Here is a 22,310-nt window from a genome sequence, read left to right as displayed (position 1 = left end):
AATACAACACACATATATATAGCAAACAAAGATCACAATTCAATCAGACATCACTCACCCAATACACCTTATTTAATGCTTCTACCCCACATCCCTTAAATGCCTTAATCACTCAACCACTACATAATGTTATCTACTCAACTACTATATATTTTATCATATCATATATGTGTTGAACGGCCTGAACCCACTTAATTTTATTAGTGCATGTATCATTACCAAAAGCCACTTCAGTGCACCACTAATATAATTATTCATGCACTGATGCCACTTGCCGAAAGTCACTCCAATCTACCGCAATTCATTCTGTCTTTTGGTTTAATTAATAACAATAACGAAATGCGATGTTGGCCTATAGTAGTTATATAAATAGGGGTGGACAAAATGGTTTGATTTTACCAAATCGAGCCGAATCAGTTTGGTATATTACTAAATCAGTCGAAGTGGAAGTGAAATTCCGTGGAAAAGTAGTTACTAGGAAGATAAATTATGTTATTTGGTTGGTGGAAAAGAAGTTGCTGGGAAGATAAATTCTATTGTTTGGTTGGAGTAAAGGAGTATGAGAATAATGGGTATAAAGACCTATATGCCCTTATGTATTAATAATGATAATAAAATTAATATTTTTTAATACTACTAGTATTTTCACCCGTGCGTTGCACGGAATGAATTTGTTATAATATTTTAAGAAATATTTGAATTGATATACAATTATATAAATTATAACATCGAATATGAGTATGAATAAGTGTATAAATGCAATTATAGTATGAGTCTTCCTTGCATGCAACAAATATCACAAAAATTCAGTGTTCTAAAATAAGTGTATAAATGCAATAGGTAGATAATTTACATTATTGCATCATATTCATTAATTTAATTACATGTCGGTTAGTTATTGCAAGATCTTGAGGTACACTTATATTTTGATATTCAGTAAGTATAACTATATTAGAGAAAAAATTTACATGGGAATAATGGGATAATCAGTTGAGTAATTGTTGGTTGACCGTAGATCGTTATGTTGGAGGAAGAAAGTGATATATAGTGAAGATGATATTGCCCTTCGCTATATGTCATCTTCTTCCTTCAACACGTTGATATTCTCTGGACAAATAACTGTTGGAAAAAAATTAGCATAAAATGGCATTTTACTGGCAATATTGTGGTACAAATATATGTGGGGTCCACTTTCGATTTGGGTCGGGTCAACGTGGATTCGTGTTCTTCGTAGTTAGACGAAAAGATTGATATATTGTACGCTCAAAATTGATAATGGGTGAATGAGAAATTGGTTCTCAAAGTTGACCCATTTGAGTTAGAAAAATATAGAAAAAAACCTTTCAAGCAACTTTTGTCCCACATTGGTTTGAGAAGTGGTTTGCACCACTACTTATACAAGAGTTTTTCTAAGGCTTATTGAATTGTATAGCATAGAGGCTCTCTCTCGCACGCAGGGGGGAGGGGTGCAAATGAAATCCCAAAATGAACTTAAAAAGGCTTGACTCGTGCGCCGCATTTGCATGCACGAATGTCGTTCAGAATTATGCCAAATTTTCATATTTTGTACAATATTAAGCACCATACCATAATGCAAGTTAAAACTGAGGATATTGTTTTTATTAATAGTATAGATTGCATTGTAGAGAAATATATATACTGAATTATTACCATTAGTAATTCTAGTCTAGAATTGTATTACGAATAGAAACGTAGGGAAGAATATATTTTATTAGGAATTCTATTTTAGTTTACAATTGTATTAGGGATAGGAATTGTATTACCATATTTTACAATATTACGCAAACCATAATATTATAGGTTTGTTTTGGGCGGGAAGTTAAAACTGAGGATATTGTTTTTATTAATAGTATAGATTGCATTGTAGAGAAATATATATACTGAATTATTACCATTAGTAATTCTAGTGTAGAATTGTATTACGAATAAGAACGTAGGGAAGAATATATTTTATTAGGAATTTTATTTTAATTTACAATTGTATTAGGGATAGGAACTGTATTACCATATCTATATATATATAAAAGCAACAACTTTCTGAAAAATTAACAATTTTCAGTTTCCCGCCCACTAGAAACGCAGTTGTTTTGGGCAAATATTGGGAAATCAGATTGCGTTAAATGAAGTGATGTATTTGAGGCCGGATACATTAATGATTAAACACCCTTTGGGTTTCCAACTAAAGGGTGTGATAGTTATTGGTAATCACCATGACTCTTCGATTACCATCCCAATCTGAATGAATTTAAACCTATTTCTACCAATATAAATACATATTACAGTTTCTTAACAACACTCTAGTCTCCACATTCTCCAGTCGTACAGAACTTTTAGAACTACATTCTCCAGTCCTACGCCATGGCTCCAATGTACATTGTTGTAAGAGAGATTAAGAAGAACAAAACTACTGCTGCCATTAAGTTGAGAGCAGTGCGTACATACGATGTTCCTCAAAGCCGGTTTAACCAAGATATCAAATCAAGAGAGTGTGTTCTACATGATGAAGAGGTAATATTAGTAATTGTAAACTTCTTTGCTTCATTCATAATACAATATACAACAGTAGAAAGTAATTACCTCTTATTTTATAGGGGGCATATGTTCATCTGCATATTCCTGGAAAGAATGTGTCTATTCAGAATAAATTCATTGAAGGCAATGTGTATTGTATAAAAAACTTCCTGGTAGTTCAACATTACTATACCTATAAGACATGCAGTGGTCCTCACATGTTGAAGTTATTCAATGAGACATTGGTAAAAGGCTACAAAGGATTAGATTTTCCTACACATATGTATCGTTTACAGTCCTTTACTGCTTTGAAGACAGTTGATCCTAAAGTATTGGTTGGTATGTTTCATCTATTTCTTTGTTTTCTTATACAGTTCATTCACTATATAATCACCTAATGGTTAAAGAATATACTGCTGAACTTTTTATTTTTTTCTTTTTGTTTTCTATGTTTTTTGTAGATGTGATTGGAAGGGTTGTGGAAATATACAACCCTTTGGACAAGTTGATATCTGGTAGGCCTTCCCGGCTCATAGATTTCCTCATTGAGGATTTAAAGTAAGTCTTACAAATATTTGAATATAAACATAGATATTATTCTCTTCTGTTTCTAACCTTCTAATGTTTTTTTTGTAAGTGGCAATCAACTTAAATGCACTGTATGGGATCAGCATGTTGAGAAAGTGATGCCTTATTTGAGAAAAGATTTTGCAGAGCCAGTGATTGTGCTAATTCAGATGGGAAGGGTGAAGGTTTCTGAAAACTGTAAGTCAACTAACCCTATATTATCTTAGAGCAGACAAATGTGCATACGAATCATACCTTAAATAACAGTTGTATGTTATGTTGTCCTTACCTCATACTGTGTACCATTTGAATTTTCCTGCAATATAAGTTCCTGCAATATGTATTTTCCTGCAATATAAGTTCAAATGTTATCATGTAGCTGCTGAAGTGAAAATAACAAGTTCTTATGATGCTACCCAACTTCTGTTTAATGGCGACAGTACTGAGTTTGTGGAGTTTAGACAGAGGTTTGTTGCCATACACAATTATTTTGTTTATTGTTTAACCTTTTTGGTTTACACTACACAATTTATTGATATATTTTGTTTCCCTTTTAGCCTATCTTTGCAGCAAACACCTTTAAAGAGCCTTACCTCAAACTCAGCTTATAGTTATGGTAATTCAGCCTATAGTTATGGTAATTCAAGTGGTGGTGATTTGAGTAGTTCAAAAATGCGTATCATTACCATATCTGACATCTTTCAGAATAGAGAGGTACATAAAAGTTCATTCTGATCAGTACTAATTCAATGTAATTATAGTAGGTGCTTACCTTTTGTTCCTTTTGCACAGGTAGGTGAATTCTGGGTACCTGCACAGATTATCGGAATAGAGTCTGATGTTGATGATTGGTTTTACCAGTCCTGCAAAGATCCAGGATGTAATAAGAAGGTGGATTTTCTTGATGGAATGTTTCAGTGTAGCAAGTGTAGCAGCAGATATGATGACTGCATCTACAGGTATAAAATTAAGGTTAGAGTTGTTGATGTTAAAGGTACAGCACCCTTTCTTCTATGGGATCGTGAAGCACTTGATTTGGTTAGTGTAAGAGCTGATGAATTGATAGCAAAGCAGCCAAAGGTTTGTTTACTTATAATCCATCTGATTAATGTGTGTTCTACTAATTCTTTTTCACTACCTGTTTTCTAATTTCATTTCAAATCTTAGGTGATGATTAAGATCCCTAAAGAGCTTAAGACTATGCTGGGCCGAGGTCTTTTCTTTAAGGTCAATGTGCAAAAAAATCAGCTAGACAACCTAAGTCATGCTATTCCTGTAATGTCAGTTAAACACTTCCCTGAGATGTTCAATACTTACTGTCCTGGTCTCCTTGCTGATAAAGATGATGGTTTATCCCAAGTTAGTGACTATGAAACAGATTCAGATGAGGTAAGTAACCTATATGATATTCAGGCTCTTCAGGTTCTTTTTCACGTATTTCTTTTTAAAGTACTTCTATTCAACTGATTTAATACTATCTATTCAGGGATTTTTTTCAGAGGAAGAGGCAGAGAGTCCAAATGTGAATGCTGTGAAGGAACAATCAGTTGATGTAACTGAGAGTGATGCTGTTAAGAGAAGCTTACTTGATCAATTTTCCAGCACTCAAAATTCAAAGAAGAAAAGAGTTATGGTTGTGAAGGAGGAGGGAGATGATGATAAGGAAACATGAACTGATTGGGACAACCTACAATTTGTATCTGTTTTTTTGGACAATGGGACAATATGTTACTATGATTGGGACTATTTGGACAATGGGACAATGGTTACTATGAACTGATTGGGACAATATGTTTTGTATCTTTTTTTTTACTGGAAAAGAGGTTTTCTGCTACTGCAAAAAAATTGCTGCTAATTTGGTTTTTTTAACTGCTTATTTGGTTCTTGAATTGGTCTTTTTGGTCTTACTTCTACTACTTTTGAGGTTTTCTGCTACTGCAAAAAAATTGCTGCTAATTTGGTTTCTAATGCTGATCTTTTCCTATCACTGTATTGTTCACACTATTTTCTGCTTTGGTTTTTTTTTGTCAAATCAAAAGTTTTGCAGGTTCTTAATATGTGCATGATGTGAAATGGCAAAAGGTGTAGCAGTGAATTACTTAGTGTGTCATTGCTGGAAAGATCACTTAGCAGAATTGCACAAGGCATTTATGAAGTGTAGCAGGAGGAAGTGAAGACATAGATTTTAGCATCCTAAACTTATGTAACAGTTCTACCTTATGTAACAAATACCTTACTTTGTATTGTAGGATTTGAAATCAATAAACATTTTTGTTACCTTATAATTTTCTTTTGAAAATGAAGCTCCTTTTGTACTTTTGCAACCCCTACTGGTATTAAGTTTCCAAATCCAGCTGCTTTGTAATTTTCCAGATAAATAGGGTCAGTCAATGGATCTGCATAAATAGGGTCAGTCAAATCCAGCTGCTTTGTCATAATTATTGTCCAATTAAAATGAATCTAAACTCACAGAACAGAGTAGTAATATGCTATAAACTCACAGCAACACTGATTAAGACTTAGCATAAGTCAATTAAAGAAAACTTAGCACCAAACTAGACTGATTAACACTAAAGAAGACTTAATGTTAATATCAAGTATTGTTAGTGAATGATAATTTCAGGTTAATGTTAAAAAACATTTTCATTTTATTTAGATAGTTATAATAAGAACAGTTAAGTGAGATTATAACTTAAAAGAGCTCATTTATCATCAATTCAGTGAATGACTGTTGTCAAAATTTAACCATGCTAGGATGAACTAAATAACAGACAATACTCAGTAATGAGTTTAAGAGATCATTTATCATCAATTGAGTGAATGGGTGTTGTAAAAAATAAATCATGCTGTTGTAAAAATTAAATAATGAGTAATCAGTTTAGTGTTATAAGTTTTTTTAGCAGGACTAAGTAATAAATTATACTTTCACATGATAGCATCGCAACAGGTTGGAAATCAGCATGGGTATTAAATACCAATGAAAAACTGTTTGGTTTCCTAGGAATAAGTAAAGACATATCATGATTGTTTATTAACAGCTAGGTTGTAAAGGTAATCCTATCAACCTCATTTACAATCTATAAAAGGTAGAAGAATTCCTCAATACAAATTTCTACTGTCTCTGCTCTGTACACTATAACATCCAGAGATGAAGAAATTGACAAAGTCAACCGTTTTAGGATGTAAAAGAAAATCTTCTCCAGAAAATAAAGGTACGTAGCTTAAAACTGACTTTCTAATATTAAAGCTGATAATGTTAGTCTTTTGTTCAGACACCATTATATAGACACACTCTAAACAGAAATATATAGGGTTATTTGTACTTATCTTCCATATGAATTGATTGTTTTTCTTCATTGTTCCTGCATATTACATAAAAGAGGTCAGAAATTACAGTTTATACTGCAAGTGTTTTGTTTAGGATTATAGTCAATAATGGAATGGGAATACTTATCTTTTTTTCAGGCTCTTGGAAATCTCCGAACCTGCATATGTATAAAAAATCAAAGAATCATTAAATGCCTAGAACTTTCAATAACCCATCTGTGGTTAAATGCTTAGGTTTACATTCAGTGGAATACAAACATCATTTTAGCCATGGAAATTAAAAAATCTAAACAGAAGCTACATGAATTCAACGCTGAACATAGTACTTGAATATTCTTAAACCCTAGAGCTGTTCTTTAGTAATAGTAAGCTTAAAATTCTTACATAAATTGAATTACGAGCTAAATAACAAAAACAATATACTATATTTCACAGAGAATCGTACCTAATTGCAAATCCATAAACTTTGCAGATTACCCCACTGTTCGTACCCTATTTCTTAAGCTTCTTATGGTTTCCATCTGAAAAACCCTTAGAAGTAGAAATAAAGTAGTCTACCCATCTTTGTGAACAAATCGATCCAACGAATGAGTGAATCGATAGTACATAGATTAGCAGTCGATGAGCACGAAGAGATACACGAACAAGGGTTCTGGAAATGAATCGCTGGAAATTTGGTGGAAACACAGTCATACGCACACGCGTATGGACTGAAAATAATATATATATATATATATATATTTTTTTTTTTATTTTTTTTTTATTTATAATACCTTGGTTTATGTAATTATAAATGATCTAGGTAATATATAGTATTCACTTTTAGATTTATTGATTTATGAATTGATTCTTTTTGTTAAATGTGGTTCAAATTTATGTTTTTGTTTGGTTAAATATGGTTAATATTACTTTAAATACTTTTTAAATACTCAACTTTATTCCTGTTTTAATAATCTGTAGAAAATCAGAGTTGTACAACGCCGTCGAATATCCTAAACCCACGACATAATAGTTCTCCGGGAAACATAATATTTGGAGTCTTTCAATCATCCATTTCTACTCCCTTCAGCATATTAACTAATGGTTAGTATTTTGTTATATAGTTGTTGTTATAATCATTTCATACAATCTTTGTTTTCTTATTTCTTATAGTAATCTTTTATTTTAGAAAGCAACTGTTTCAGTGAGTTGTATACAACTAATCAACGCACACCTAGGAATGATATGAGCATTACACCTATTACGGACGATAGAACAGGTATTTTTCATTTCAATGTTGTTTTCTCTTATGGATATACTTCAACTGCTTTTTTTTGTGTGTAATTTAATTGAATATTTAATATTTAATTTTTTATGCATTTTTTTTAGGTAATGAAGTTCGTATGGATAGGTCCAACAGGTATAAAAGTAATAAGCGTACACCTTTGAACGATATCACCATTACACCTACTACGAATGACACAATAGGTATTTTTCCAGTACATTATGGTTTAGTTTTACTATGGAAATTGAGAATACATTTGCAAGTATATATTGTTTATTGAATGTTTTTTTTTAATTTGAATTATAAATTACTAAATTAGTGTTTGTTTTTAAAAATCTTGGGCTCTTAAAAATCTTACTTTTTAGGGTATAGCAAAGAAACAATATAAGGTAACGAACACAATGAGAAATCAATTTTATTATATTTATTGTTTTTTTTACACAAATGGAAAACAAATGATTACTTTAATTACTATATTTATAAATAGATGTATTATGTTTGCAACAATTACATATAGATTTAAATAGTTAAATGTTGAATTTTCAATTATAAGTTATGCTTTCTTTTAATATTAAACTACGAATATTAAGTAACTAATTCTCCGAAATATAAAATTAGTGTAGGTTGTTATACTACACGTTTAATTAATTCATATTGAATATCCAATTGCTTTTTTATTTTTAGTCTACTTTTATTTTGATTGTTTTTAATTTTGTTGTTTATGCATTACTTTTTTTAGGTACGGAAGTTCGTATAGATAGGTGCAACAGGTACAAAAGTAATAAGCGGACACCTTTCAACATTGACAGCATTACACCTACTCCGAATGACACAATAGGTATTTTTCCAGAACATTATGGTTTACTTTTACTATGGAAAATGAAAATACATTTGCAAGTATAGATTGTTTATTGAATGTTTTTTTTTATTAGTTTCAATTATAATTTAGTGTTTGTTTTCATAAATTTTGGGCTCTTAAAAATGTTACTTTTTAGGGTCTAGCAATGAAACAATATAAGGTAACGAACACAAGTACAAATCAATTCTTTTCTATATTTATTGTTTTTTTAAACCAAATACAAAACAAATGATTAGTTCAATTACTATATTTATGAATAAATATATTATGTTTGCAACATGTAGATATAGATTTAAATAGTTAAATGTTGAATTTTCAGTTATAATTTATGGTTTGTATTACCAAAATTTTGTTTTTTAATAATGTTAATTTTTTTTAATATTAAACTACGAATATTAAGTAACTAATGCTCCGAAATAAAAAATTAGTGTAGGTTGTTATACTACACGTTTAATTAATTCATAGTGAATATCCAATTGTTGTTTTATTTTTTGTCTAATTTAATTTGGATTTTTTGTAATTTTATTGTTTATGCATTGCTTTTTTTTAGGTGCTCAAGTTGTTATAGATAGGTCCAACGAAAGTACAGTTACGACCTTAACACATAATGTCAGTACTTCTATCATGGAATGTCGCAACTTAAACAAAGACTTCAATGAAGCATGCACAGAAGAAGATACCACTATTACTGAATCAATTGGTTAGTGTATTGTACTGCGTAAATTTAATGTTTTCTACTAATTAATATCATATCTATTTTAGTTCGGCAATGTTATAAAAGTGATAGACAATTTTGTATGTCACAGTTAATTATGCCGATTTTGGTGATCCATTGGACTCATGTTTGCATTGTGGTGCATTATTTTGGTTCGAAGAACGTTTAGATAAATCGAAGTCTAGCGCTATTCCAAAATATTCGCTATGTTGTACCAATGGTAAGATTCAATTACCAACCTTCAAAAAACCACCCCAAAAAATATATGATCTTTTTTTTACAGAAGGACAAAAAAGAGATCATTTCTTGGATAGCATAAGGTCGTATAACAGTATGTTCTGTTTTACGTCAATGGGTGGGAGAGTTGATAAAACAGTATCACAAGGTGGTGGACCCCCTATTTTCCGGATAAATGGACAAAACTTTCACTTAATAGGAAGCTTGCAACCAAACAGTGGTGCCCCACCAAAGTTTGCGCAATTGTACATCCATGACACGAACAATGAAATTACGAATCGTGTCAATTCAATAAGGTATTTTTGTTATAACTTTGTTTAACTTTTTCAACAATTCTAAATCACATTCTAATATTATTGTTCCTTTCCCAAAATTAGTGTGAATGGAACTTCTTCAGCGGATGTACAATTAGCAGTGGTCAATGATATTAAGGAAGCGTTAGATGAGCACAATGTCTTGGTAAAGTCTTTCAGAATGGCTAGGAATGCGCTGCAAAATGACAGAACAAGAGAAATCAAGATGAGACTAATAGCAAAAAGAACAACTGATGCCAGGACATATAATTTGCCAACAGTATCGGAGGTTGCAGCCCTAATTGTAGGTGACCTTGATCCAAACATGGGGGTTCGAGATATTTTGGTTGAGTGTAAAACAGGGAAATTGAAGAGAATTAATGAATTAAACCCGGCATACTTACCATTGCAGTATCCTATTCTTTATCCGTATGGAGAAGATGGTTATCGCGATGATATCCAATTCAATACGACCATTACTCAAGCAGGTGGTAGTAGACAACGTATCACTTCTCGGGAGTATTTTGCATATCAAATACATGAAAGGAGAAGTACATTGTCTACTTTATTGCATGCTAAAAGGTTGTTTCAACAGTTCTTGGTTGATGGATATACAATGGTGGAATCCGGTCGTCTTTTATTCATACGTAACAACCAAAAGGCTTTGCGTTGTGAAGTATACAAAGGTTTGTCAGATGCATTGTTTAGAGGAGATATAGACCCTGCAACTCAAGGAAAAATAATAATCTTGCCATCCAGTTTCACAGGCGGTGCCAGATATATGATTCAAAACTACCAGGATGCTATGGCCATATGTCGCTGGATAGGTTATCCCAACTTATTCATTACATTCACATGTAACCCCAAGTGGCCGGAAATTCAACGTTACGTGGGAATTAGAGGTTTGCGAGCTGAAGATAGACCTGATATTGTTGCTAGGGTTTTCAAGATGAAGCTAGATGCATTAATTAAAGAGTTCAAGGTTGGAAAATTATTTGGACCTGTCAAAGCATGTTAGTATCTAAAACCTCAGTTTTAAATTTATTTCATAAATAATTAAATTTGTTTCCTAATTCAATTTATGTTACTAATGCAGTGATATACACAATTGAATTTCAAAAACGCAGACTGCCGCATGCTCATATTGTCATTTTCCTGGGATCAACTGGTATCGTTTCATCTCCTGAGTTAATTGACTCCTTAATCTCAGCTGAAATACCTGATAAAGAAAAGGATCCTGAATACCATCAAGCAGTTGAGGACTTTATGATCCATGGTCCTTGCGGTCTTGCCAGAAAAAATTCACCTTGCATGGTTAATGGGAAATGCTCTAAACACTTTCCAAAGAAGTTTGTTGATTTGTCTTCTTTTGATCAAGATGGATACCCCTTATATAGAAGATGTGATGACGGCAAAACAGTCAAAAGAAATGGCATTGAGTTGGATAATCGGTATGTTGTTCCACATAATAGATATTTGTTGTTGAGATACAAAGCACATATGAATGTGGAGTGGTGCAACCAATCCAGATCTATAAAATACTTATTCAAGTATGTCAACAAAGGTAATGATCGAGTAACTGCTGAGTTTTATCAAAGTGAAACAAATGCTGATGGGGTGGAAGTAGTCGATGAGATCAACATGTACTATGACTGCAGGTACGTTTCAGCATCAGAAGCTACTTGGCGTTTGTTGAGTTTTGAAATACAGTCTAGATCTCCGGCAGTTGAGAGACTTAGCTTCCACTTGCCAGATAGCCATACTGTTTTTTTCCAAGATGATGAGGACGTGGAATCAGTTTTGACAAATCCTACTTTGGGCCAGAGCATGTTCACTGAATGGTTTGAGACAAACAAAAAATACCCAGAAGCTAAGCTATTAACCTATCTTGAGATGCCAAATAGATTTGTGTGGAAGAAAAATATTCGTCAATGGCAACCAAGACAAAGGGGTTTTGCAGTTGGTAGGATATTTTATGTACCACCTGGTAGTGGTGAGTTGTATTACCTAAGGTGTTTACTGAACATAGTCAAAGGTCCTACAAGTTTTAATGAAATAAGGACATACAATGGAGTTGAATACCAGACTTTTAAGGAGGCATGTTATGCACGGGGCTTATTAGAAGATGATAATGAATACATTGATGCAATTGAGGAGGCTAGCCAGTGGTCAACTGCCTATTCTTTGAGAAAGTTGTTTGTTACTCTATTAATGTCAAATACAATGGTTTCTCCAGAAACAATTTGGAACAAAGTATGGCTACATCTAGCTGATGATGCTCAACACAGTTGTAGAAGACTACATAATCAATCAGGTATTAAGAATGAAAATTTTTATTTCTATAGATTTGATTTTATGTAAGTAATTAATGATTTTTTTCAAACTAATGAAATATTCGTTTATTTGTTATTTCAGATTTGTTTTTAAATGACGAACAGAAGAAGGAGTTTGCTCTAATACAGTTGTCAAAACTGTTGTTAGTGTACAACAAAACTTTGAGGGACTTTCCAAACATGCCTGTAATTAATGAAGCAAGTACTGTTGCTGTGGAAAATTGTTTTTTGTGGGAAGAGTTAGCATATGATCGGGCTGGTTTGCATGAAGAGAGTGAACGATTACAAAGCCAACTAACTGAAGAACAGAGACGAATATATGATGCAGTCATCTCCGATATTTATTCAAACAACGGGGGTTTGTTTTTTGTTTATGGTTATGGTGGTACAGGGAAAACATTTCTTTGGAGGGCACTATCAGCTTTTATTAGAGCAAAAGGTCATATTGTGATCAATGTTGCATCAAGTGGAATAGCGTCTCTACTACTTCCTGGTGGAAGAACTGCACATTCCAGGTTTTCAATCCCCATATCTGTTAATGGAGATTCTACATGCAATATTACTCAAGGTAGCCAATTGGCAGAACTAATTGTGCAAGCAAAATTAATCATTTGGGATGAAGCACCCATGATGCACAAACATTGTTTTGAGGCTTTGGATAAAACAATGAGAGATCTATTACGGTTTGTAAATGAGGACAGTGATAGTAAGACATTTGGCGGAAAAACAGTTGTTCTAGGTGGGGACTTTAGACAAATCTTACCCGTGGTGCCAAAAGGATCAAGACAGGATATTGTATCTGCAGCTATCAATTCTTCATATCTCTGGACTCATTGCACAGTAATGCGACTAACCAAGAATTTGAGGTTAAATTCAATGGAGCGTGGTGTTCAACAAGAGCAATTGGAAGAGTTTGCTAATTGGCTAACCTCAATAGGTGATGGTAATATTAAAGTAGATAATGATGGTTACGCGGAGTTTGATATTCCAACAAAATTATTGTTGCACTCCAATAGTGATCCTATTTCCACTATTGTTCAAAGTACATTCCCAAACTTTACTGGTGCCAACATCGATGGAAGTTGTTTTAAGAATAGTGCAATTCTAGCACCAACATTAGAGGTGGTCAATGAAGTGAACCAATATATGTCAAACTTAACTCAAGGGGAAGGAAAGACATATCTGAGTTCAGACACGACATGTAAAGCAGATGGTTCCAGTTCTGTGCTATCGGATGTACATACACCTGAATTCCTTAGTACCATAAGAGCTTCTGGGCTTCCAAATCATTCTTTGACATTAAAGGTAGGTTCACCAGTAATGTTAATGAGAAACATTGATCATACTCTTGGATTATGCAATGGAACTAGGTTAGTGGTAACTAAATTAGGTAACCATGTGGTTGAAGGTAGCATATTGGCAGGTCCGAATGCTGGAACTAAGGTTTTAATTGCTAGAATGACAATAACCCCATCGGACCCAAGATTACCTTTCAAGTTCAATAGAAGACAATTTCCCCTAATGTTGTCATATGCAATGACTATCAACAAGAGTCAAGGACAAACACTTTCGAAAGTGGGATTGATTCTAAAGAAACCTGTTTTCGTCCATGGTCAATTATATGTAGCTGCTTCAAGAGTCAGTCAACCAGACGGACTAAAAATTTTAGTTTGTAATGAATCAAAACAAAACTGTAATTCTACTACAAATGTAGTTTACAAAGAGGTTTTTAATAATTTGTAATTTCTGTAATTAATGATATTATCATATTTTTTTATACCTTAATTCATCTCATCTTTACTAATTCAATTTTTTTTTTAACCGTACTGCATTTTACTTGATCTAATATCAGTCCGTGCATCGCACGGGTCAACTGCTAGTTTTATAATATTACGCAAACCATAATATTATAGGTCTGTTTTTTTTATAATATTACGCAAACCATAATATTATAGGTCTGTTTTGGGCGGGATATTACGCAAACCATAATATTATAGGTCTGTTTTGGGCGGGAAGTTAAAACTGAGGATATTGTTTTTATTAATAGTATAGAGTATAGATTGCATTGCAGATAAATATATATACTGAATTATTACCATTAGTAATTCTAGTCTAGAATTGTATTACGAATAGGAACGTAGGGAAGAATATATTTTATTAGGAATTTTATTTTAATTTACAATTGTATTAGGGATAGGAACTGTATTACCATATTTTATAATATTACGCAAACCATAATATTATAGGTCTGTTTTGGGCGGGAAGTTAAAACTGAGGATATTGTTTTTATTAATAGTATATAGTATAGATTGCATTGCAGATAAATATATATACTGAATTATTACCATTAGTAATTCTAGTCTAGAATTGTATTAAGAATAGGAACGTAGGGAAGAATATATTTTATTAGGAATTCTAGAATAGGAACGTAGGGAAGAATATATTTTATTAGGAATTCTATTATAGGAACGTAGGGAAGAATATATTTTATTAGGAATTCTATTTTAGTTTACAATTGTATTAGGGATAGGAATTGTATTACCATATTTTACAATATTAGGCAAACCATAATATTATAGGTCTGTTTACGCAAACCATAATATTATAGGTCTGTTTTGGGCGGGAAGTTAAAACTGAGGATATTGTTTTTATTAATAGTATAGATAGATTGTTTTAATTTGGAGCCAATTTATGGGGCTTTTTGGGCCTTTTTTTGTTGTAAAATTTTGGGCCAATCTTTTTTTTTTTTAAACAAATTTTGGGGCAAAGTTTATTAGGTTTTCATTCTCATATCATCAGACCTCAATCCTCATTCTCGTTAATGGAGGTTGCGCCGAAAAATTAGCAATGCGTGTGTGGGTTATGCTGCGTCGAAGAATCAGCAGAGCCAGAGAGGTCGAGGCAGGGGCGGCGAGGCTGAGGCAGGGGCGGCGAGGCGGAGAAGGAGGCGCAGAGTGAGGCGTCGACCGGCGACCGGCGAGGGCAGAGGCGGAGGCGGCGACCGGCGAGGGCGGATGCGGAGGCGGCGGTTGGTTGTGGCGACCGACGAAGGCAGAGGCGCCCCACCGGCTGTGTTTCCAGTTTCCATTTTGGCAGGGAAGAAGAAACGGGAAAAGAAGGAAGAAAATAGAAGGGTAAAATGGTCTTGCCAGCCCAATTTTTGTTCCCAACAGCTGTGGAAAATAAAATCCGAGGTTCTACCTCAGATTTTGTTTTCCTGTAAATGAAGGAACCTACTTCCCATGGGAATATAAGTTCCTGCCAACCAAACATGGGAAGTGAGCTATTTTTTGATTTCAGGGAACTCACTTCCCATGGAAAACAACTTCCAGCCAACCAAACATGCCGTGATGAGTGTTTTTTTTTTTAATATATATAATATAATGTATATTAATATTAATAACAAGTTAAAATCATTCACAATCCCTAACTCTCCTGGCCACCTTAGCCTGAACGCCGTCTACCACCAGTGACCAGTCTACTCGCTTCTCGCCACTGTAGCCTCACCGCCGCCTACCACCGTTGAAGACCGACCGGAGACCAGAGAGGTAAGGCGCCGTCTATCACCAGTGGCTGCAGCAGTAGTACTGTTATGGTATTGGACTGGTGGTAGGGTCTTGATGAAACCTTAATCAAACGCCACTGTAGTTTATTTTCATTAGAATGTGAAATTGAATTTTATTTGAATGCATTTCCATATGTTGAATGTTAAATTGTAGTCTGTAAATGTGTTGAATTCTGTCAACTATTATCATGAAACTAATTGATTGGTTGAATTGAATCAATAGAGGTTATGCAATAGGTTTCTTTGAAGTACATTTAAAAAGCACATTTAAATAGGGGTTGTGTAATCCATGCTAATGTTAGATGGATTATGACACTAATTAATTAGTTCATACAAGTAGTAGAAGATGAGTTATGTTTCTAATTATATCCCTAACATATCTTTAGTTCAAGTGTATTAAAAAAAATTGAATAGTTCATGCTGAGTCAATACGATCTAGGGTCCTCCGAGTATTATGACTTTGCCATGTTTAGCCCTAAAATTTCAAATTAACTTCCCATAGGCCTTCGACTTTCAAATTGTTACCATCCGTAGTCCAAGTTAACCACCTATGGTTCTTCAACTTTCAAAATTTAACCGGTCGCTGTCCTCTTGGAAGGGCCATGAGTGGTTAAAATTTCATAGTTGATGGACCATGAGTGGTTAACTTGGACTATAGATGGTAACAATTTGAAAGTCAAAGGACCACATATGCTGAATTTGAAAGTGTAGGATTAAACGTGGCAAAATCACTATACTCGGATGACCCTAAATGGTATTAACTCAGTTCATGCTTGAGTAGATGAATTATGTCACTAATTTTTACTCCGTATTTCACAAAACTACCTTGAGTGTTTCTAAGCATATAGCCAGAGCACCTCATAAAATTCAATATATACATATACATTCCTGGCACAAATAAATCTGTTGTTCTGACTTGTGAGATTAGTTTTGGGTTCAAGGTCCTAGGCTTAGTTCGATTGATTGAACTCTTTAGTTAATTTGTATTAGATAGTCATTAGTTAATCTTTAGTTTTTGCTGAAATCAAAATATTCAATCCAATTTCTTTTGAGTAATTCAGGTAGCTCAATAGGATAAAACAATTGCTGCACTTCCCTGTGGGTATGACACCCTAATACTTGTAATGCTATATCGATCTTGTATGCTTGCAAGTACAAGTTCTTAAGACTAAGTGAAAAGAGCCTATTAGTAATTCATCTGGAATATTAACTTCTGCCATCTTAATATGATGAAGAATAATTAAGCCAGTTTCTACCTTATTTTAAGTAATGAAGTTTATTTTTTCACTGAATTGCTGAATGCTGAGTTTATACAATTTATAGAAAAAAACTCAATTATTTTGAGACATATCAAAATAGAAATGAGCTCATAAGTTGGGGATGCAAAATCTTTGATACGTCTTTTCTCTCACTGTTTCTGGAAGTTTCAACTCATTTCTTGTTTACATTCTGCTGAAATTCAGTACTTGAACACTTTTTCCCCTTCCAACTGCAGAGTAATTGCTGGGCAGAACAGCACAGAGTTAGTTGATAGTAGACTGAGAAGATATTGCTTAATAGGATATATAGTTGTACTACTGAGTAGGGTTTTACCTTCACCATGGAGCTGGGGCTGGTTACCATGTTGAGAGCAGCATGGATTGCAGCGATTATACCCATTCTCATTGCGTTGATTCCTTCCTCTAAGCTTGGTTGCTTTCACGAATTCCTGCTGGGTTTTGCTAAGAGAGGCAAGATCATGCAATCTTCTAATAATGTAAGTGATTAGCATTTTAATTTATGATAAATTTGAATTAAATTAAAAACAATGTTTAGTCAGATTGTTGTGAACCCTTGGTATTGATTATTCAATGGTGACCTTGTGCCCATCTTTAGCTTTCTGTTACTTGCCCGCATATAATTTCTTTTTTTACGGATTTTTGTTTTTATGGATGAATTAGACTTTACCTTGCTTAAAAGTATTGTTTTTTTCATGTACAGATAATAAGTTCCTTTTTTATCTCGTTTCCTAGTTCATTTTTTTTTTTTAAATCCATCTTGCTTGATGTGAACTTTCTGCTGGTTATGCTAAGTAACTTGTTAACAAACTTTTTTATTGAATTGCAGAAATTTACTGTTCCTCAGAAATTCTTCTGTCAGTTTTATATTCTTGCTACTCTTTGGACCACTCTTCTGCTGGTTGCAATGTCACTTTATGCATATATGACTACAACAGTAATCTCTGAGTCATCACTTTTTTCTAGCATTGTAAGCGATTTGACAGGAGGCTCACACATTCTTTCCCTGCATACATCAAATTCATCAAAGGAAAATAGACGCAAAGTTCTGCTATCTGTCTTTCTGCTTTTACTAATGGAAACCCAGGCATTGCGACGTCTTTATGAGTCAATATATGTATTTAAATACAGTCCTTCTGCCAGAATGCACATTCTTGGCTACTTTGCAGGCTTATTGTAAGACTGCCTCGTTTTTATATTGGTGATTGCTATTGTAGATGAGAAGAAATGAGACGCCTTCTAAATCTTATTTTTATTTCATGATATGATGCCAGTTTCTACACAGCTGCTCCTTTATCGCTTTGCTGCAATTTTGCTCTGGAGGTTTTGAAATTCATAGTGAGTTTGGTCCAAGAGTTTATTGTTGAAGGGAATGATAGAATGCAAGTCACCGAGTTTGATTGGTGGGGATTTGTAAGCCCTCTGATGCAACTAAGATGGTATGCATGGGTTGGTGCAGCGATTTTCTTTTGGGGTTGGATTCATCAGCACTGTTGCCATGCTATTTTGGTAAGATTCAAACTTTTCTTCACTTTCCTATTTGGATTCAATTTGTTGGTTTGCTTTCTTCTTTTCAACATGATTTTCCGTTCATATGATTCGTAGAGCAGAAGGGGATTTAGTGTAACACTACTACCTTTTCAAGCACATCAAAATTTCCTGCCAACTTTGAATTTTGATGCTTGACCAAACTGATTTCTATAAAATGTCTCATTTTTTCTTGTATGGAACTAGGGCAAATTGAGGAAGAACAGAGAACAATTTGATGATTACATGATCCCTCATGGTGATTGGTTTGAATATGTTTCGTCTCCACATTATCTGGCTGAGATAGTAAATCCTTTTCCATTAGCTTTGCTTTACTCTTTATTAGTCTACATACCAACAGCTTGAAATACTTTTCCAAAACATGCTTGCACATGCTATATTAATTTAAACATGTGCCTCATCTCAACTAAAAGCTTAGTTCAACATACCCCTCATGTGTGTGGGCTGGTTACTTTTGACGGGCTCATAGCAACACGTGGACTATTGGCTCTTTTTATCACGTGACACAAAGATGCAAACCTATGCCCTATGGCATGAGGTTGGCTTTGATACTAAATTGAAGCATGTGCTCCATCTCAACTAAAAGCTTAAGCTGATAGTTGGATTGCACATTTATGTTTATATATTATATATATATGCTATTATGCTCAACAATATTTACGTCATTACTGGTTTTTCCATGTACTGAAGGTTATATATGGTGGTCTTGTGGTTGCAAGTGGATGTTTGGATCTCACAGTGTGGCTACTCTTCAGTTTTGTGGTACTAGTTTCCTTTACACATTAAACATGTGATTCTGGCAATCGTATATATTAGGGAGTATTATTTGTTTTTGTTGTTTTCAATATTCTAATTTAGAAATTGTTATCTTATTATTGTGCAATTAAGGTGATTAATTACATTGGCTATAGGTGGTAAATCTTGTCTTGGCAGCCACAGAAACGCATAGATGGTATCTGCGTAAATTTGACAACTACCCCAAAAATCGCTTTGCCATTCTGCCCTTCCTATATTGATGATCAGGCTCTCTGCAGTTGCAGTTCTTCCGGGTTTTAATCTGTTGTGCTGATCAAGGTTTGCGTATTTTTCTTATACTCACGCATACACTTCTAACACATGTAATTAGCTGCAGGTTGATGAGCCTGTAAGTAACAGCCATACTATTATAGCAATTATGGTATATGGACCAAAATTTTTGACATCTTACATGATTTTATTTGATTAACTCGGGATAGATTAGTCCATTTTTATGTCACGAAAGAATGGTGATCCACTAGGAACCTGTGTTTATTGGGAAATCTTGACTGGTCAGATGTGATAAAGACCCCTTATGTGCAGAGCGTATAGGCAATGGGTTGGAACATGGGCCTCTTAAGCAGGGTTTTGAGGGTTTAAGGGTTTAATATGGGTTGGAACATGGGCCTCTTAAGCAGGGTTTTGAGGGTTTAAGGGTTTAATATGGGTTTTAAGATTAATCTGGCGTAAGCAAGAATAACACAACTTTGGAAGTTGGTAGACAAGTCTCAAGCAACGTGAGGCTTGAGAGAATATTGCTTCACGGTGAATATTACATGTACTTTTATTTTTCTCTTTTTATTGATATAGCATATTATAATTGATCTGGTAAAAATGAGTCATATTTTTTCCTTCCTTTCAATACAATTAGGACATGCAGCGAAAGTTTTACTCTATAAATATACACTTGTTATTTTCTATTGTCCTGAACTTCTAATAATCAAATTTTATATTTTAGGTTATGTTTGTTCATGAGTTTAGACATAAAGAATGAGAATAACAGTCATACATATTACGGAGTATTTGGTTGTTAACTTTTTAAAAACATAGGTGTAGGATTTGAATACTTCATTAATTAAAAAACTCATTTCATACATATTACGGAGTATTTGGTTGTTAACTTTTTAAAAACATAGGTGTAGGATTTGAATACTTCATTAATTAAAAAACTCATTACCTAATTAAATTAAGGTATCAATCCCATTATTCAGTCTTATCTCCTCCTCACTTCATCACCACCTCCTCAGTCCTCACTCTTTGTATTTTTAGCACAATGCTTTGGATTAGCAAATCTGGATCAATTGCCTGGGCTTTTTGTTTTGTCCTTTTTAAACTTTTTTTTGTTTTGTCCTTTTTAAACTTTTATTCTAATTATGGGGTTATATATATCAACACAACAATATTGGTAATGATTTCAATTTCAATTTACTACGAAACAGGCAAAAAACTTTTATCAAAATTCATTATAATTATTATGTATTTGATTTTCATTCAATATTCAAATCAAATGCCCCCTTAATTAGACTAGCTCAGTCTAGTTCAAAGCATAACCAAATAGATGGATGACCAATTTGTTCATTTGACACCACCTAGAGAGAGATAGAGAAATAATTGAGTATGAGATAGGAATTCAGAAATATATTCTAAGTAAATAATCTCGAGAGACATTTTGTCAAAATAAGTCATTTTTCATTTGATTTGAATGAGTATTTTTTGTTAACAATTACTCCCTCTGTCCCATTTTATCTGTCCTATTTATTATTCATTGGTCAAACTAACTCTTTCTTCTTTGCTTATTTTCTTTAGTAATTTTTTATTATTTTTAAATTTAATTTTTTGTGTTTAATAGTACTTTTAATGTAGTTTCTAAATATATAAATTTTATGTATTAATGCTAAACTTAATATTATGAAAATTTGGATTAAAAATTATTTCGGTCAAACCTCGTTAAACGAACCAGACAACTGATTAATAAAAAAATCAAAAAAAAAATTTGAAAATCATTTTTAAAATTTTCAAAACGTATCTTAAATTCAGTTCGTATATTAAATTTGCTCCAACCCAACATCGTAATAAATTTAGTTGACCCATATGATTCAAGTAAATACTCACTAATCAAATTACAACTCACATCTTTAAATCTAAGTGAATATATATTAAAATGTTTTTTTTCTCAAAAAAAAAGTTAAAATGTTAATAAAGTGACATCAAATAAATAAATCAAAAATGAATAAAAACATGATTTCATCAACATTGCATTATCCTTAATTTAACATGTCTACTCACAAAAGTCCCACCATGGTAAGTGTAATTTTAAAGAGTAAGTCTTAATTTTATCAGAATAAAAAAAATAAGTAAAAATTATAACGCATTTTTTAATTAGTTAGAATATGATACTATTTTTTTAAACTCGTGATCTTGTGCAAGGACCTATGGGTCAAGAGATAGTTTCAGGTAGACAATTTCTATGGGGCGTAAGCCTCCCAAAAGGTAACAGAGGTGTGCAAAGGTTTTCTCGGGCCGGACGAAGATTGGCCCTCGAGTGCAAAGGCAGAAGGGAGCTTGACTGCAAGACCCACCCGTCAAGTAGGGACGAAAGTCGGCCTTAGTGATACAACGGTGCCAAGTGGAAGGGTCGTCGCTCAACGGATAAAAGTTACTCTAGGGATAACAGGTTGATCTTCCCCAAGAGCTCACATCGACGGGAAGGTTTGGCACCTTGATGTCGGCTCTTCGCCACCTGGGGCTGTAGTATGTTCCAAGGGTTGGGCTATTCGCCCATTAAAGCGGTACGTGAACTGGGTTTATAACATCGTGAGAGAGTCCGGTCCATATCTGATGTGGGCGTTAGAGCATTAAGAGGACCTTTCCCTAGTACGAGAGGATCGGGAAGGACACACTTTTGGTGTACCGCCAATTAAGAGAGAGGGGAGGGAGAGAGAAGAAGGAAAGAGAGAGAGAGAGAGAGAGGGGTGAGGGGGGGGGGGGGGGGGGGGGT

The 22,310-nt window shown here is 33.7% G+C and overlaps 3 protein-coding genes across 4 annotated transcripts; all 3 read left to right on the top strand.

The window, feature by feature from the left end:
- The first annotated feature begins 2,379 nt into the window (after window positions 1-2,379).
- LOC116027049 (replication protein A 70 kDa DNA-binding subunit A-like) lies at window positions 2,380-4,771 on the top strand. Its single transcript, XM_031268476.1, has 9 exons — window positions 2,380-2,529; window positions 2,613-2,871; window positions 2,994-3,090; window positions 3,170-3,297; window positions 3,479-3,566; window positions 3,657-3,813; window positions 3,892-4,179; window positions 4,267-4,488; window positions 4,586-4,771. The coding sequence occupies exons 1-9, from the start codon at window positions 2,380-2,382 to the stop codon at window positions 4,769-4,771; spliced, it is 1,575 nt and encodes a 524-aa protein (XP_031124336.1).
- A 2,879-nt stretch (window positions 4,772-7,650) lies between these two features.
- LOC116027048 lies at window positions 7,651-13,870 on the top strand. Its single transcript, XM_031268474.1, has 9 exons — window positions 7,651-7,684; window positions 7,795-7,893; window positions 8,430-8,528; window positions 9,100-9,249; window positions 9,701-9,797; window positions 9,879-10,807; window positions 10,891-12,108; window positions 12,210-12,967; window positions 13,304-13,870. The coding sequence occupies exons 1-9, from the start codon at window positions 7,651-7,653 to the stop codon at window positions 13,868-13,870; spliced, it is 3,951 nt and encodes a 1,316-aa protein (XP_031124334.1).
- A 1,067-nt stretch (window positions 13,871-14,937) lies between these two features.
- On the top strand, window positions 14,938-19,761 carry LOC116028092 (polyprenol reductase 2-like). Of its 2 annotated transcripts, none has more exons than XM_031269888.1 (7): window positions 14,938-15,261; window positions 17,188-17,448; window positions 17,799-18,145; window positions 18,244-18,478; window positions 18,704-18,802; window positions 19,208-19,279; window positions 19,429-19,761. In XM_031269888.1, the coding sequence occupies exons 2-7, from the start codon at window positions 17,293-17,295 to the stop codon at window positions 19,531-19,533; spliced, it is 1,014 nt and encodes a 337-aa protein (XP_031125748.1). In that variant the 5' UTR covers window positions 14,938-15,261; window positions 17,188-17,292; the 3' UTR covers window positions 19,534-19,761. The 2 variants fall into 2 exon arrangements, with proteins under 2 accessions (XP_031125748.1, XP_031125749.1); XM_031269889.1 differs by lacking the exon at window positions 14,938-15,261 and adding an exon at window positions 15,268-15,675.
- The last annotated feature ends 2,549 nt before the right edge of the window (window positions 19,762-22,310 follow it).

The sequence above is a fragment of the Ipomoea triloba genome, chromosome 8 (assembly GCF_003576645.1).
Source record: "Ipomoea triloba cultivar NCNSP0323 chromosome 8, ASM357664v1".
Taxonomy (NCBI): domain Eukaryota; kingdom Viridiplantae; phylum Streptophyta; class Magnoliopsida; order Solanales; family Convolvulaceae; genus Ipomoea; species Ipomoea triloba.
Note: the sequence above shows the minus strand (reverse complement) of the source record. Positions and strands in the feature narration are given on the sequence as shown.